Below are 17,707 nucleotides of genomic sequence, written 5' to 3' on the forward strand. Positions count from 1 at the left end.
AGATCATGCAACTTGGGGGAACTGCAGTGCAGTGACGTTCCTCAGAGCTGGAACACCCAGATGGAGGAACCAGGCAGGGTGGAAAAGGTCTTTAGAACTGTAACAGGCAAGAAGAAGACATGTGAGGCATTGCAAAGGTCCTTAGTGCTGGACGACACAGGTGGAGGCAGGTCCTCTTCTTGTACTGGAACATATAGCAAGGAAATGTGTGAATGACTGTAGAGGTCCTAGTACATGAAGCAGTTAGTGTTGTAGCTTCAATTCCCAAATCCAGATACAATTATGGAGTTTGCATGTTCTTCATTCACGTGTTTATGTGACTTTCCTCCATCTTTGATAATGAAAATTCACACACAATATACACACAAAGTATATACATCTGTCTAATAAATATTGTTTTAACTGGGCTTTGAATATACAAAAACTGGAAGCGATGTTGGTTGAATAGACTTCAAATAATATAGTGCTTTCAGGTAACAATTACAATGATTCAAAAATAAACTTAACATCAATTTATATAAATATAATATTATACAAATTAGTTCCGACCAAGAAATCTGACTAAACCAGACGCTTTCTATCAGGGTATATCCGCCTTGGCTTTACCGGTGTATCAACTAACCGTCACATTTTTATCTTCTCCTCCAACACGGAGCAAAGGATCATATGTATTCTGTTTTGTTGGATTTATTTTGATCTGTTTCGGATTTTAAGTTTTTATATTCCCATAAAGGTTCCCCGTCTGTGCGTGAGTGGGTTTATTCTCACTTGCTGTTTACCGCTGTTCTGTTAAGGGGTCTGATAATAAATGAACTTCACTGTCCACCTCATGATCTCTTTTCCACTCGAACGCTACAATATTTCATTTATTAGACCTGCGGCATGGTTTTCATTTACAGAGTTATTCCGTTAATAAGCTATAACTGGTTGATTCACCGCTGACACCGGCGAAATCAGACTAAACTATCGGCAATGGAGTGAATGTATTGTATAGCCGGTCCAATTTCGCTGACTTTACGGGAACTATTTTTCTTTGCGGACGCCCGTAAATTAAAAAAAAATATATGCAGTATCTTATTAACGTTATCTTAAAAATGCTGCTCGATGAACCGTTGTATAAAACCAATAAGGCCTGCGGCCTCGTGCCTACGACCGAATCACAGCCATGATATAATGGAGTACAACCGCACTCCTACTATGTTATTGCTTAATTAAAACATGCAAACAGATTACAAATTACGGAAACATCGCAAAAAAAAAAACGGAATCCATAACACAGATATTGTACCATGCTAAACAAAAATGAGCAGAAATCAGATTAATTAATTCAATGGATTACTTAATAAATGGACCTATTTATTTTAGAACTGTCATGCAATGATTCAGCGAAGCACGAACGGAGACGGCAAGTCAGGGAATACGGGGTTTAATGGTGCATAAAGCGAGTCAAAACTGGGGAGACAAACGGAATAAATACTAAATACATTAGTCTAATGACAACGATCAGAAACAGCTGGTAAACACGGGGAATCCACACGGGGTTAATGAGGGGGCGTGGCACACGGAAGGAGCGGACGATCGGGGCAGGACAAGAACATCCACCTACCTTTATTTTCTCATATATTCTTCTTCAGGGAATATACTATGACTTGCTTCTATACATCCATTTATCTTCCAAATATTTTTCTTGGTCAGATTAATGGGGGACGTGGACCCTGTCACAGGGAGTGCACAGGATACAAGGTAGAACTACAACTTATTAGGACACTGAGCCTTTCATTGTAACCTTGTAACCTTTACTTATTTTCCTGATTGACAGAATGATTCCCCCCTCCAGTCAAGACTTCCTTGTGAAAGACTTAGTCTCAGGTCGGGAGTATGACCTATGTCTACTAGCTGTCTACGATGATGACATCACGTCCCTGACTGCGACCCAACAAATCGGCTGCGTCCAGTTCATCACTGAGAAAGATTATAGTCATTGTCAGTTCATCCACAGGCAATTCTTGGGTGGCACCATGATAATTATCATAGGAGGCATCATTGTCGCCTCTGTACTGGTCTTTATCATCCTGATGATCCACTACAAGGTTTACAGCTACCAAAATGGGGACAAGGCCACCATCACCAGTATCCACTCCCATCCAAAAGGTGGACGGACCAGACAGCTCGCCAGGTCCACCTCAAAAGGTTTCGAGAGCCAAGAAGAACAATCACTAGCCTGCTCTGGAGTATGGATCGGGAGCGAGAGTTCTGGAGAAGTATCTGCTGTCACGATGAAAAACTGCAACACTATGACACCAGCAGTGGGCAGCAAGATTAGGCAACCTTCGGAGATGATGGCTGCAGACGCTGTGTCCCCTATGCACAAGCAGCAATCGAGGATTTGCAGAAAACTCAAGAGATACCCCTGCTGGTCACCTAAGGAGAGAACCACTGAGGATCTACCTAGAGGTAAGTTTACTCGGGGAAAAGTACAGCATTTTACATTGAAGTTTATCTTGCTTAAGTACATTGAAATGTATGACATGTTTGTTCAGCTACTAAATCTACTTATAATTATGTCATCATTTCTGAATGTGATCTACGCTACCAGTCAAAAACTTTCGCACACCACAGGTTTTTACCACTTTTAGATTTATTTCATAAACTGCAGATTTTTAATTTTTGTTAAGCATTGCAATGCTGAGTGAACAACTATAGACGAAAATATTAGTCAAGTAAAACAAGTTTCCTTTATAACATGGAAAGAGTATGTAACAGTGCATGTCTGACATCTCATTAACTGGTCGTGCGGTGATGGCGTAGTCAAATTCTAGGCTGTCATTTAACTTTAAATGCACTAGTAAATGCACTTCATCTCATGACACAGAGCAGTACCTAATGTCCCTTGTAGAAGGAATGCCTTGAATTTTCCCTGCTGATATAACTGCTAGAGGAGGTTACTTTGATAAATCAAAGATATGACATGTTCTTTCTAATGAAGGTACTCAAATGGTGAACATAATGTATATGTTAACAAAGAATACTGAGTGTATTATTAGTAAATGTTAAGTGAATAACATGCAAATGTAGAAAAGATCAGTGTGTGCAGAGCCTTTTAACTGGTAGTGTATCTTGTCAGGTTTTAAGATGCGAATAATAGAATGCAGAATTTAGCAATTATTCAGTCATTACTTACAGCACATGACTGTTTATAAATTCACAACAATAAGACAATATGGTGCCAAAAGTCTTTGAAATGAGTTCCTTGCCTCACAGGGATACAGATTTCCTTTCATGCTTGTTTGCTTTTTTTCTTTCCAGACATGCAAATTCCAGAGGTTGCAGATGAGAAGAGAGGCTTAAAAATTGTATGATACCTTTCATAATTGCCACTGTGCAAGAGAAATTAATCAGTCTGCAATCTAAAGCACTTCTTAGTCATGGTTTTTAAATGGGGTCGGCAATTAGCTGAATTAATGAATAGATTTAAGAACAGACTGTGTGATATTTGTGCACACAGCAGAGCTTTAGCTATGCGACTGCCAAAGCCTTCTGTACTGTATGCTGTAAACAAGCAGGTCTTTTCATTTGTAGTGGTCTGACATTTCCACATGCAAAGGCCGGCCAAAACAGAGAAACCGCGGCCCTTAAGTAATGCAATCCCTGTTCCTTGTTTCATTCTGGAAGTAATGGCAATACATGGAAGTAAGTCCATCTCAGGGAGGCTTCACCCAGTTTCCACCAAAAATCATAAATGCATTCAGATTGGAATTATCGGTATCCCTAATCATGGAATCATGAGTTTTGTCCGTGCTTACATTGAAAGCTATAAAGGGATCATTTTGAAATGGGATCATTTTTAACCAGTTTAATCAAGTGACGTTAGAAACAGTACCATTGTAATGGATTAGAGGGCTTGATAAATACTAAGCCCCACCTTGTTTAGCTTATGAGGATCTGATGCCGACGGATCAGTCTGTATCTATTGATTTCAGGTAGTTACAGCATGATTATTGTCTCTGTAACACACTTACAATGATGAAGGCATTTTTTTGTTTACGGTCTGTTTTCACTGAAGCATATTTTAACAACCAATGATTTCCTGTGAAACAATAAGTGGTTCTGAAGTTATTTCATGTTTTTTGGGTATTTTTTATTATGGTCTTAAGTGATGATTTGAGATGCCCCCTTCTCCATCCCTCCTTGTGCCGTTCAGATCAGTGATAATGCACGTTTGCTTCAAAACTTTTTATCAGACACAAACTCTGTCTCCTAGGGAAAGTAGGAGAATGTACATGCTATTGTATATTTGATAGACTATGTATGTGGGGAAAAAAATCATAGCTCAGTAACACATTTTTTGCACATACAAGCAAATCGAGACTTTATCAAATTATATTTTGTGAAATGTTTAGGCATAAATTATGTTCCTCTCCAAGGTTTTGCTGAAGTACTGTTAGTTGCTATGTAACTGATGAAATACCAAAATGAATTATTCATAGACTAGGTTATTTTCATCATACAACAAAAATAAATACATAATAATGATGATTTGTCTAACCCCTTTCTCCCAAACGATGTAAGGATATGGCAGTAATAAAAGATAAGACTGTCAGTAATATAAGGCCTTCCTCCATTAGTTCATCTGCCCTCTCTTTTCCACTACATTCTCTTCCTGAGCCCACAGTGCCTGGTACCATGATTCCTTGTTCTTACCTCTGGTTTCCCATGATGCTTTGCTTCTTTATTTTCGCCTGGTTCTGATGTTGCCACTGACATTTCGGTCTATACCATAATTTGTCTTTGGGTTCCTTGCCACAATGTACTCTTTCTTTCATTGAAACAAACTGTATCTGGAGTTTTCAGGCTTTTTACATGCCTTTTTACACGCATTATGGTTTTTGTCGATGAAATTGTATAGATCCACTCACATATCCAGCGTTCTCACGAAGCAGATAACGGGTTGTATTGGCGTAGCTGTTTACTTCATTTTCTTTCTAACCATTCTTCCCAAGATGTCCCTCTGAATAACACATTCCTCAAAAACCCTGAACCATAATTTTATCGTTAAGAGCATTTTCTTATGGCACTTTAAAGTGGAAAAATCCCCTGCTCAGGTGGGTAAACTTCATGTCTTGCAGTCCGGGACCCACTAATCCCGGCATCTGTCACCCAAAACAAAGACAAATGAGATTGTCCCATACACTCATTTAGATATAGCAGCACTCCAAATGAAAAACAGATTTTCTGAAGATTGATAAAAAAAAAACTAAAGAAGGAAGAAAAGATACAGAAATTGAGGTTAGATTAGTATATATGTCCTTGAGTTCAAACCTGTTAGAAGCTTGTTATCATCATAAATCATTTTGGGTAGGCATCTACTGGTATAGCGTTTCCTAGATAAAGGAATATTTGCTCATTCCTCCTTTGAAAATTCTAATTCTGAAAAAAAAATTTGGGAGATTGCCAACGGACTGCACTCTTCAATCTCACACATACTGTATTCAAGTAGCTTAAGATCAGGTCTCCCTATGGATCGTTCACCATGATCTCTAGCCAGTCTTGTCCACAGACTGCTTGAACTTGAACATGTTAAAAGACTTTACTAATTTTGACTGATTTCAGGTAGAGGGTGACTGATTTTATTCAAGAACCTGTTTGTATCTGACACGAAACAGCTTCACGTTATTTTTACAAATGATCCAGTGCCTTAGGAAGAGTAGCCTTCATAAGTGATGGGTTGTGGTAGGGATAGTGACTCGGCATATTTAGTTTTCTCAAAACATAACACTCTACAAAAATGCCAAAAAAGATACGTTTCACCAACATGAAGAAAGCTTTTCCTGCATAGCTTCAGAGATTCCATAGCATTATGGTGCATGCCTTAAATGACCCACAAATAAAGCCTAAATTAATTAAATTTAGGTCATAAACTACTGCTTACACATCGTAAGCCGAAAAACCGGAAAACAGTTAATGAAAGCGTCATTGATTTGATTAGTATGGGAAAAAAACTCAGAGGGCCCTTGGTAGAAGATGCCTACCACGCTTGGGCACGCCAACCATACAGCTTAAGTTGGATGTCCAAACATTAGCAGGTAAGTCATTTACGTTGGTCCTCTTCTCGTCCAATGAGAACTACTGTAGTTGCCCATTGCCCTTCCAAGCTTAGCCTTATAGTTCCTTACAATATATGGTACAGAAAGTAGTAGAATTTGGAAATTATTGACTGAGAAGCAGTGTAGGAATATAAAACCATTATCCTTGCTGCTACCTTTTTTATTCTTTGTAACTTGGGGATAATGTGATTGGACATTTTTGAAAGTAATGCATAATAATAATGCAATAATCTACTGTATAAAAAAGCATGTATTAATTTTTCTGTGAAATCGATGCTTAGAGATCTGTTTAATTTTGCGTTGCTTGTAAGCTGTAAGAGGCATGCCTCAGACTAAGTAACAGGTCCATCAAAGGGCAGGTCAGACTAGAGGATGTTGCCTGCATTACAAATTGAGTTAGCAAATGTGAAATAAACTCGTGTGAGTTAATCAACAAATAACGATCAATCATTTTCCATGTTTTAACTTCCAAATTTCAATGTAACAGTGTGCTTTAATAATTGACATGATATATTTTGGTTTGAAAGATAAGTAGATTTAAGTGTCTGAAAGTTGATTTGGTATTTTCACAGTCTTTAATGGAAGCATATACAAAGAGAAGAGTAAATCCCCTAACACTGATCCCTATTGAAATGTAGACCCATCTACGGATACTGACGATACCTCACATTTATCACATATCTTAGTAAAGTGAATACGATATTCTAGGTAAGAGACAAACCATTTATATTACAGGACTTGAAAGTCCCACAAGAGACTGTGGAACAAGATTATATGGTCAATTCGATCAAAAGCTGCAACATCATAATTGTCGAAATACCTTCATCTCATGGTGTTAACACTTGATGTCACTAACACATTTTATATAAAGGAAATCAGATTGATTTTTTTTTCTGGCGGATGGTGAATATCTATGTATCTGTTGTAATTGAGTTGAGTTTTTGAAAAGAAAGGCCAGATTTGACACTAGTCTATCTGTTAAATACCTGAGTTTTATAATTTTTTTATGTTTAGTTTTTTGGTAGTCCTCAGTTCATTTGCACTTTAAATGATCCTGGAACATGTTCTGCGTGAAGGGATACATTTACAGTGAAAATCAGAACCAGCTAAAAATTCCGTTAGCAGTTCAGTGGGAACCGAGTACAGCAGACTGGTCTTATTCTCTAAATTAATAACTGCAATACAAAAGCATGATTTAAATGCCAGCTCTGCTCAGTATAAGAGGAGTTAGACCTGTCTTGTGCAAGGTCCCTCTAGGTACCACAGTCTCTCCTGCAGTCCAAAGACATGTATCTAGGCTAATGTGTGCTCCTAAATAGCCTGTAGTCTATGACTGCATGTGCAAGTCTATACCTGGGACAGTCTCCAGCCCCCTTGCCCAGAGTAAGCAGACAGAAGATGGATGACTGGTCTCTGTCTTTCCTCATGATTCTCCTGGAGTAATAAAAATCTGGGTGTAAACTCACCTAAGGCCTCCATGAATTTTTTGTAGTTACATTTCTGTATTACCTATGTGTAAATAAAGGCTAAATAATCTGTTGTAATATGTTTGAGTATCTGATGGTAAATGTATCAAAAGTTCCTGAATGGTGTGTGGACTTCCTTTCTGCTCTGTATCTATTTCCATCATTGCTGGCGTGCCAACGAGTCAGCTAAGCCGTTATCCAGACTTTATGTGGTCTATTTTCAAATAGTTTTCATGCTAATTATTTATTTATTTTTTTTCATAATTATCAGCACACCGTGACAAAGCTGCTGCTAAGTGCATTATGATGATATGTTGCTGAAAAGTTAAACCACAGGATCGTAAAATTGCAGTGGTGCTCCAACCCAGGATGTGCAGGACCCCCACACACTCCACATTTTTGCTCCCTTCCAACTCCCAGCCAATTAAGGAAACAATCATTTGTACAGGTGTGTTGAGATCTGGAAAAGAATAAAAGGTTCTTGAGCACTTGGCTGGGAAACACTGTCATATTGTATTTCTCATTCAGTGGGAAGATATACGTATCAGTTAAGCTTCAAGGCAGTTACATTACATCATACATCACTGTCTTAATTATTAAGAGAATACAGCTTATTCTAAGTTAAACATCACTGCCTTTCCTCATCCCAGTGTTGTTGTGCCAATCAATTCAGGTAGGCACATACCTACCCAATATTATGCAAAAACAATACAAGGTATAAATTAATTATTCACTCAACCGACACCATGCCTACATTGACTGTGAGTAACACGTCGTTAAACTTGCTGCAAACTCACAGTCAGGGTAATCTGGCCAATGAGCGAGCTTCCTCCGTCAGATCACATCCCATAATGCCCTCCCCCATCCCCCATCATTCCCGTCTTCTCCCGATAACCCTACACATCCTCGGCGAGTTGTCATGTTATGACATTCGCGACTCGCATCTCAGTGGCAATAAACATGGTTAGCTGTCTTCGGCTGTTTACGCTTGCTAGCCAAGTAAATACGCCACTACAAGTATAAAAAGGCAACGGATTTGTTTCTGTGTTGTTGCCCTACAAACATATGCTGCATTAGTCTAAAACTGCATTAGCCTTAAAAAAAATACATCACACGCATCTGCTTGGGTAGCCATGTAATCAATGTGCTAGCATAAGCATACTGTGAAGCTATGTTATTAACTCGTGTTAATAATGTTAGTTGGCTATTATTAGCCAGCAAGATACAACTTAGATGGCAACTCGCTTTGTAGTTTTCCCTGTACAAATTACGCTGTCCTTCAGTATCTGCTAGTTATCCACAAACACCAACACAGCAGCCTTTTCTACCTCCCTGTCGTGTATTTTAAATACAACTAGCAAACGATTTTCTGGCTGACGTTAACTAGCTAGTCCTCTAACTAGCCTAAATGTTACACTGCCACTGCTTACTTAGTTTAACTATTACGTATAATACTTACATAAAGTTGCAAGAACATTAATATCTGCGTGTGTCTCTTTTATTTTTTGCGTGTGGTTTTGAGGATGGTGCGTGCCCACACATTCCTTTTGTGCAGCACCCCTGCCCTGACCCCTAAACTAAAACCGACCAATTGCATTGAGGCACTTGCCCATTCCCACATACCTGACAATTCACATAACATGGAAGCCATCTTGACAGTATCTGCTACCTACTTGATGCTAGAGGGTAAGGGTGGCTTGATGGGTCTGGAGTATGTTTTCTCCCCATGTCACTTTGTCTCATAGTCCAAAGATGTGCAGTTTGGCTAACTGGTGTCTGTACATTGCCCACAGTGTCTGAGTGTGTGTTTACATTATGTGCCCTGTGGCAGACTGGTATCCTGTGCAGGGTGCGCTCTAGCCTTGTGTTCTATGTTGCCTGAAATAGGCTCTATTAATAATCTCAGAAGGGCTTAGTGCTTTAGTAGGTAAAATCACTGCTTCACACCTCCAGTGTTGGGGGTTTGAATCCCACCTTTCCCTTGTGTTCTCAAAGGTTATCTGCATTGAAGTCGAACAATGTGTTTCTGGGCTAATTTGTGTCTCCAATTCGCTGTAGTGTATAATTGTATATAACCCCAGGATGGACTGACATACCCCGGTTTGATGCCCTCTGCTTCCTGGCATCACCTCCACGCCCCTAGTTACTCTAACCAGGAATTAGGTAGAAGATGGGTTGATGCCCTGGGGAAATAAGGCTTTATCAGGGATCGGGGAGTGTGTTCATCTAACCAAGGTGTCCATGTGAATTTATTTATTTCCTGATTTTGTCATAGTTACTATGTGTAAATAAAGAATAAGCAGTTAAGATGATGGACTGATGGTCATTTCTGAAATAGATAAGAGACTCTTAAGGTGTAAAATATACTTAATAATGTCCGTTAATGTGTATAATTAATATAATTACGTCATACAGTAAACATACTGTCAAAGCAAATCCTTTCGGGCCCACTGACACTATCCACTTCAGCTGGATATAAAATCAATCAAATACTTATTTTGTACCAAGGCATTGAATCGAGACAAAGAGGGAGGACATCTGTGATCACCTCCGGCCACCATGAAATTTCTCTACAATACAGCACTATACTGCCTGTTTAACTTTTTTTCAATAATATCTGCCTCTCCTTGGCTTTGTTTGCCCACCCACTGTTGCCTTTTTGCATTTGTGTCCATACCAGCCATATATATTATACACAAACATAGCAATCCCAAAGGCCATATTATGTTCCTCTCTCACTTTCTTCCTTTACTCCTCATGGTTTGCGAGACAGAATCAGAATGTCGACAGCAAACCTGTCTTGAATGCACCCTAATGAGGTTGTCTGCCAGGTTGTCTGCTTATACGCTGAGAAGAGCCTGTCCTAAGGTCTGTCACATATTGCATGTACAACCTTTCCAGTTTCAGAAATTCAAAAATCTGAGAAGAGTGGATCAATATGTCGCTAAATCACTGCTGTAAAAATGACAAGTTGATGTTAACCTGATGGACAAGTTTGCAACGCCTCGATGCATAGCACAGATTCCGTGCTTTCCTGTAGTGGATATCCCCAACGGGCTGCATACCTCAAAATCACTAATATATAATTCCCTACAAAAAAAAGCCATCCCAAGGGAAATTACTGTGCCAAGGCATTTCTGGCAAAGTGTAAGATTAAACAACAAACAGAGCATAAAATGATAAATATAAAATAAAGGGTTGAGGTATAAAGACAAAAAAAATAAGAGATGGGATATGTAAGGTGTGGGGTCATTTCACATAGGAGCAGAGGCGTTTGAGAGGCATGGAGACCCTGGCAGATTCAAGGGACCTAGCACTGTATTTGCACTCCAAAATCTACTGTCAGGGCCTCCCACCCCGAGCAAAAAGTACTGGCATACCCCGGAGGGGCAAATTTATAGCTACAACCTCCCATTGGAGCTGCAAATACAGTAAAGAGGTAAGTAACTAAAGTGGAAGTGTGCATGCATAAAAAGGTGCATGCATGACACCATATGCATGCACAATGCAATATGATAATTCATAATTAACATTTTTTAATCGAAATGTCAGCTCTTTAAAGACTTAACCCCTGAATCTTTTTTCGCAGTTGACATAGTGGTGGAGATTTTGTTCCTGTGGCCCCTTCCCAAATGATTTGTTTATGCCACATTCTCGCAATGTGCTTTAGATCACTACTGTTAGCGATGTTTGCCTGGATGCTCATTGTGACCTGTGAACTGACCCAGAAATGCTGCTGGCTACACAATCAGTCTGGCTGCACAGCTGGGAGCCCAAATTTGTAGCTTCCTAGTATCAATTTCCAAGTCTTGCTGTTTTGCTCTCTCGAAGTATCAAGTCTCAGGTTCCTGGACATTGTTTCCAGCCACTGAGCTTTTTACAGTGTTCTAAGTAATCAGGGAGCCATGCTGCATGAGCAACAAAACTGACTTTGTCAACCGATTCAATCAGTGACTCAGAAGCCATTGAGGACCTACCTGCACCTTTACAGTGTCTTGGTCTTCACCTCCTGACCCTTTTCCTGTACCATCCTTGAGTGGCCAGCAGCAGGGAGGTCAGCCTAGCTCTGCCACAGTGCCTCAATGGCTCTCCTAAGGCATGTAGGGAGTTCCTAACCATGTGCTCTCTGGTGTTTGAACTGCAGCCAGGTCACATCAGACCTGAAGAGTCACGCATAGCCTTGCATCATTTCACACCTGACAGGAAAGGCCCTGTAGGGGGGTAACTGCAGTCTGGGAGCAGAAGTACCTGGTCACAATCTACGCATTCACTTTTAGCCCTAATCGTAGGGTTCCCTTGGAATAATGACCCACTAACCTCAGTTCTCTTGGATGCAGGGGTGTTTGTTAAGCTGCCCCCCCCATGACCTCATGTTTCCCCTTAGGGTGGGAGTAGTTGTATTTGCTGAGCTTCCCAGCTCTTACTCTTGGGATAATATACTTTTCTGCTCAGATAGGTTCTCAGCCACTATCATGCCTTGACAGAGATTTTTTAGCAAGGAGAAGACATGAAAATTTTCTCCACATCATCACTGATTGTACTATCAACTACCAGGTAATATGCCCACAGAGGCCTTCTTTACTCATTGCTTGTTCTGAGACCATGGCGATGGAGGAGTATGTCCAAGAGGTGCTGAAGAACGGCTTCATCTGCCCTTTCACCTTGCAATCTGAATGACTGATTTTTCTATCTTGGCATGAATGATGGGAAGCTTGCGTAGACTATTGTAGCATAACCTAGATTACCATTAAAAACAAGTACTGTACCTGTTACCTTTAATATTCATGGTCAAAGTCTTCTCAAAACTCGACTTTCTTACGACCCCCAAAATTCTTACGACTTCAGCGAGACGAGTGAAAAAAGGCCTCCGATACCCTTTGTGGGTATTATGAATACCTAATGATGCTATACGATCTAGCCAACTCTCCAACTTTGGTTGCCACAATTGGTAAAACCAAACTTACTTTGATGACATTTTGATTTTTTTTTTCCAACTTTGAGACAGAGACTGCTGGAATGCTTGTTAGAGAATAACCGCTAAGTGAACTGGAGAAGCGTGACCTTTATCTGTCTCCTCTGCAGACATATTCTCAGAGAGCCGAGGGGGGAGCTGGAGGTGCCTGAGCACCTGCCCATTTTGCCCAAACTGTATAATATGAACTTGTGTCTGAGCTTTAAAGGTAATGACTTCCCCTTTTTTTAAACCTTTGAGCACCTGCCCCTCAAAAAGTCTCTGCACGGCCCTGTTAGAGATTGCCAAGGTTAGGGCAATTATGGAGCGGTCATACCCTATCACAGTAGGACAAGTGCAGACACTTTATAAGATTTGCTCACTTCTTGCTCATAGGTTCTTTAGCTGGAATTTCAGATCTATGGCTACACCAATCGTAGCATTAATCAAAGGATTTCCATCAAAGGCAGTCTGGACTGTGGAAGCACAGGCTGTCTTCGAGAAACTCAATCCGCGATTCATTTCAGCCTCCTCCTCTGTCTCCTTTATCATCGAGGTAGGTGCCTCAGAGACAGGCACCAGGGCTGTGCTGTCACTGAGATCACGTATGGTATGGTTCACCCTGGTGCTTTCTTTTCATGGCACCTTTCAAAAAAAAGAAAAATGATTTTAGAAACCAGAAACCCTTAGCTGTCAAGCTAGCTTTAGATAAGTGGAGGTACAAGCTGGAGGAAGCCTCCCAGACCCTTTATGGTGTGGACTGACCAGAGGAAGCTTGAATTTCTCTATAAAACCAAATGACTACACCCTCACCAGGATTGATGAGCCTTGTTTCATTACTGGGTTCAATTTACTTTCCCCCAGGTTTCAAGAATACTAAGGTAGCTCTCTCTGGTCAGTAGCGTAGAGTGAAGCTGTGAGCCAGAACTCATCCTACCCTTATCTTGTATATTAGTTCCAGAACAGCTGGCTCTCAAGGACAATGTAAGAAGAGTGCAGCTTACTGAACCTGGTCCAGACTTGTAGGGAGGGAGGCGTCTAGAGGTACTGCACTAGGGACATAGTTCCAAATTGTTGGGTCACGCTGGGGTAGGCAGGATATTGAAATTCCTTCAGAGGCGTTTCTGATGGCCTGGATTGGACAACAATGTTAGGAACTTCATAACACCCTGCCTAGAGGCCATTGGAATGGGTCCAACCCCTCCGTATCTCCCACTGCCCCTGGACTCATGTATCCTTGTGATGGGATTATCACAGTTACAAGATTATACAGTCATTTTAGGGCATAGCCAGACTTGGCCTGGTTGCTTTTTGCCGCACCCAAGCACGACTGTCTCCCCTCCCTGCTCCCTGCTCCCTGCTGGTTCGTACTTACATTGTGCTTAACGTTGCAGGCCCAAGCACACTTTCATCATCATCGTGTGACTTCCTGTGCTGAAGAAAACATAGGAATAAAAGTGCTATTGCGCAGCACAATGGAGTTCATGATAAATGTCCTTATTTGGAGCTGTTTTGGGCGCGATGACACACGGTCCTCATGGATTCATCGAGTATGCGACATATCGATTTTCAATTAATCGTGCTGCCTGAGTTTTTGTGTGCTGCATCCAGTTGTTCTTCGATACTTTCGTCAGGCCAAATTTCCAGCAAACACTGCACCTCTGTTGTAGACCAAAGTGATCCCTTTGCTGCAATCATAGGCATTACACATCGGGGTGGGGTGGGGGCGGTGAGGGGTGTTCAAAACAGTAGTGTTTGTCCCACCCAATATCTTCCAGGATTCCAGGAATTAATTTGATGGGAGATATCAGTTATCATCTAAACAACTGACCGAGGGGAAAAAAATTTGAGCCGACGATTTCAGGTGCATACACATTAATAATCAACACTGTACAGTGTACAGTCAACACTGCAATGGATGGGTAGCTTATACACAGGTCATACAGGATAATGTGAGAGGACAGATTTGACTCAGGCATTTAATAAATCTGTCCCTGTCCTCCTCAATATTGATAACACCCTGAGCTGCAATGTTTGTTAAATGTTCATCGCCTATCCGTTCCTTCCAGGTCCAGTTCATTTATATGTAGATGTGTGCATGTCTGTGCCAGTCGCATTTTTGATGTCATGTCTATGTTCCATGCCGGGGTACGGTAGATGCGCACCATGCCTGAGTCCAACTGAATTGTGACCAGGCCCACAACTGAATTGTGATCGGAACTCCCACGGAACTCGATCCAGTACAGAGCGATTACACTAGTCAAACAAACTAGATTTTGGGGGTCAAATGTGCTCACACATGGTATGGATCGCCTAGTGTGAGTACACCCTAGTTAGTTTTAGTTGCAGATAGGTTCTGTATAGGTGTTAATTTTGTTCCCGTGCAGAAACCCCCGTCAGATACACAGATAGCAGGCCTAATGGTTTGAGAGGTGGTAATATACTATAGTCTTTTGATTGACATAGTATTGGACCTTGGTCCTTAGTTTGCTTCAAGGTTTTGGAAACCCTTTTGAAGGATTCTGGACAGTGCTGTGAGTATGACATCAGGCTACCACCCAGAGTCTAATGGACAAGCAGAGTGGAGCCCTCCCAGACCATGCAGGACCATCCAGAGTCAGCCATAAAGGTGGGGGTACTGTTAAGTCTGAGGTAAGGTGCAAAGATGACCAACAGAGGGCACCTGGGAGCCAAAATGAGTTATAGCCTTCTGGAAAATTCCAATCCTGCACTCCTTCTAAGGAAAACACCCACTGACCATTAACTGCTTATTAGGCAGGGATTTGAGATGCCTGGCTCTCACAGACAGTGTCCAGTCATTAAAACCTTTTAAGCGTTTAAGATGATTATGAGCCAGATTATTATTATTGTTTAACCTGGAAGTTGGGAGTACCCTTGGATCCTTTTGTAATGACAGAAGGAACCGGTCGGAGTGTACTTACCTTGTTGAGTTTTGGTATTCGCTATTAAAAGGATTTGAATTCATTTAGGTTTTTTTGTGGCTTCTCCAAGTCTTCTCTTGGGATAGCATTCTCGTGACTGGTGCTCCTACTTCTTTCTTAGCTTCTGATCACTAGCTACTTAACCTGTGCTACCTTGACTTAATTTTGGAAGTGTAATGAAGCGGTAAAAATGTAGCGTAAGTGTAACTCCATTCATCTTCTAACCACTTAGCTGGGTCAGGGACAGCATAGGGCACAAGGCTGGGATACACAACAGGCAACTTAGAGGTGCCAATTAGCCTAACTGTCTGGCAGCTGTAGGCCAATGATCTGTTAGGCTGCCTTTCTAACTCACTGAACGGCTTTCAGGTCTGCAGAGGATTAATTGGTGAACCATGCTGTTATGCCGTAGGACGCAGGATACTGAATGTTCTCATGTTAATAAAAATAACACAATTGTTCAATTGTTTTTGATCATAAAAAGGCCTACGATGTGATCTACTTAGACTTCCAGAAGGCCTTTGTTGTCCCCCACAAACGGCTCTTGCTTAAGCTCAAGGCTACAGGGATTTTAGGAACTGTAGCAGCTTGGATCGAAAACTGGTTAACAGACATTAAGTAATGGGTAGTTATTAGAGGCACAATGTCACAGTGGGCCTGCGTTCATAGTGGAGTACCGCAGGGTTCAATTTCAGGACCACTATTTTTCCTAATTTACATTAATGATATGGACACCAATACATAATGATGTATGATGGTATGATTATACAATTCCTTGGTAAGACCCCACCTAGAATATTGCGTGCAGGTTTGGTCACCATACCTTAAGAAGGACATTGCTAGTTAGATAGTTAGAGTTTGGAATAGTCTTCCTGTTAGTGTAGCCCAAGCTAAAACGCTGGGTTCCTTTAAAGCTAAGATTAGCTAGATTTTAACAACTCTGAGCTATTAGTTAAGTTCTCCCCAAATGAGCTTGATGGGCCGAATGGCCTCCTCTCGTCTGTAAATTTCTTATGTTCTTATGTTAACACATACATGTTTGCCTTTATTTCCTGAAATCTGTGTTTTTGCTTTGTCTTTAACTACGCCACATATGATCCTAACTGTGATCGTTATGTTCAGTCCAACCATGGCAGCTCCGGTGATCCTGGGCCCACCCATTTAGCTCTATAGTATGATAAAATGATTGTGTCTGACAGGTACTGTATGTGTGTGCATGGTTACATCAATCAGAGGAAAAATGCAGTTGAGAGGCAAACAGATTTTTCTTTCTCTTTGATCATTTGGCCTTAGTAATGGGTCACTTATGAACTGGTGATAATAAATGTGTATTTCAGACAGCATGATTCTGTTGGCAAGCCACTTGTTATCTGGCTGGCCCCCCCGATTTTTTGTTGGTCCATCCATGCTATGATTTCTGACTCTACTATTCGTCTGACCAGAACCATCATAACCACGAAAGGTCTCAGTACTAATTAGCATTACATCAGTCCAAAAACATATTTTAAAGTCTCAGTACTAATAAGCAATACATCAATGCTACTTGTTCCCTCTCCCCCTAGCAGGTTTAAACATCTACAAAGCACATTCTGTTCACAGGACATGAAGGCAGCTATGTTCTTTTTATTGTGACAGCTGATTACTCATAATTTTGTGAAACCTGTAGAGGGGGTGAGCGCCCTGTTATTTTGATTTATTTTTTCATTTAAAAAATTTTTTTGGTTGGTAATAGCAGTGTAATGGGTTTCTTTTTTTAGTTTTAAGTTTGAAGGTTTGTTTGCATTGTGTGGGCCCTAGAACCGAACTTCTTCATTGTGGGGTGGAGTCTGTCTGTCATGCTCATGGTGTCACAGACTCAGGGCATGGGGCAGGAAGGAAAAAAGGAGGTAATGATCCACTTGCGGCTCCAGAGAACAACAGGGATTTACAGATACTGAGGATGCTAGGAATACTACAAACAAAATGACCGCAAGGGGTCCAAACTAAACAGGGGAAGGATACAATTAACAGAACAAAAGATGATCTACGAATGGAAAACCGGTAATATAGGAAACGGGCAGGGAAGCAAACATAGCAAAACCAAATAAGCAACATCTCAGAATCATGAAAACACAGTCAATGATCCCAACAGAGAACAGAGCAGGATCTGGTACTTAAATACAGAGGGTTAACAAGGAAACACGGGACAGGTGAGAACGATCAAGAGACTCAGGGAAACAGCACACAGGTGAATTTAATAAACTA

The 17,707-nt window shown here is 40.9% G+C and overlaps 1 protein-coding gene across 4 annotated transcripts in view; it reads left to right on the plus strand.

The window, feature by feature from the left end:
* The window catches only part of zgc:172282 (leucine-rich repeat and fibronectin type III domain-containing protein 1-like protein), a 31,813-nt gene extending 24,243 nt beyond the window's left edge, over nucleotides 1-7,570 (plus strand). For all 4 annotated transcript variants that reach the window (XM_048982024.1, XM_048982023.1, XM_048982025.1 and 1 more), the window contains exons 5-6: nucleotides 1,820-2,454; nucleotides 3,307-7,570. In XM_048982024.1, coding sequence (XP_048837981.1) covers nucleotides 1,820-2,454; nucleotides 3,307-3,359 — 688 coding nt within the window. In that variant the 3' untranslated portion in view covers nucleotides 3,360-7,570. The remainder of the gene's footprint in view (nucleotides 1-1,819; nucleotides 2,455-3,306) is intronic.
* The last annotated feature ends 10,137 nt before the right edge of the window (nucleotides 7,571-17,707 follow it).

The sequence above is a fragment of the Brienomyrus brachyistius genome, chromosome 17, assembly GCF_023856365.1.
Source record: "Brienomyrus brachyistius isolate T26 chromosome 17, BBRACH_0.4, whole genome shotgun sequence".
Taxonomy (NCBI): Eukaryota; Metazoa; Chordata; class Actinopteri; order Osteoglossiformes; family Mormyridae; genus Brienomyrus; species Brienomyrus brachyistius.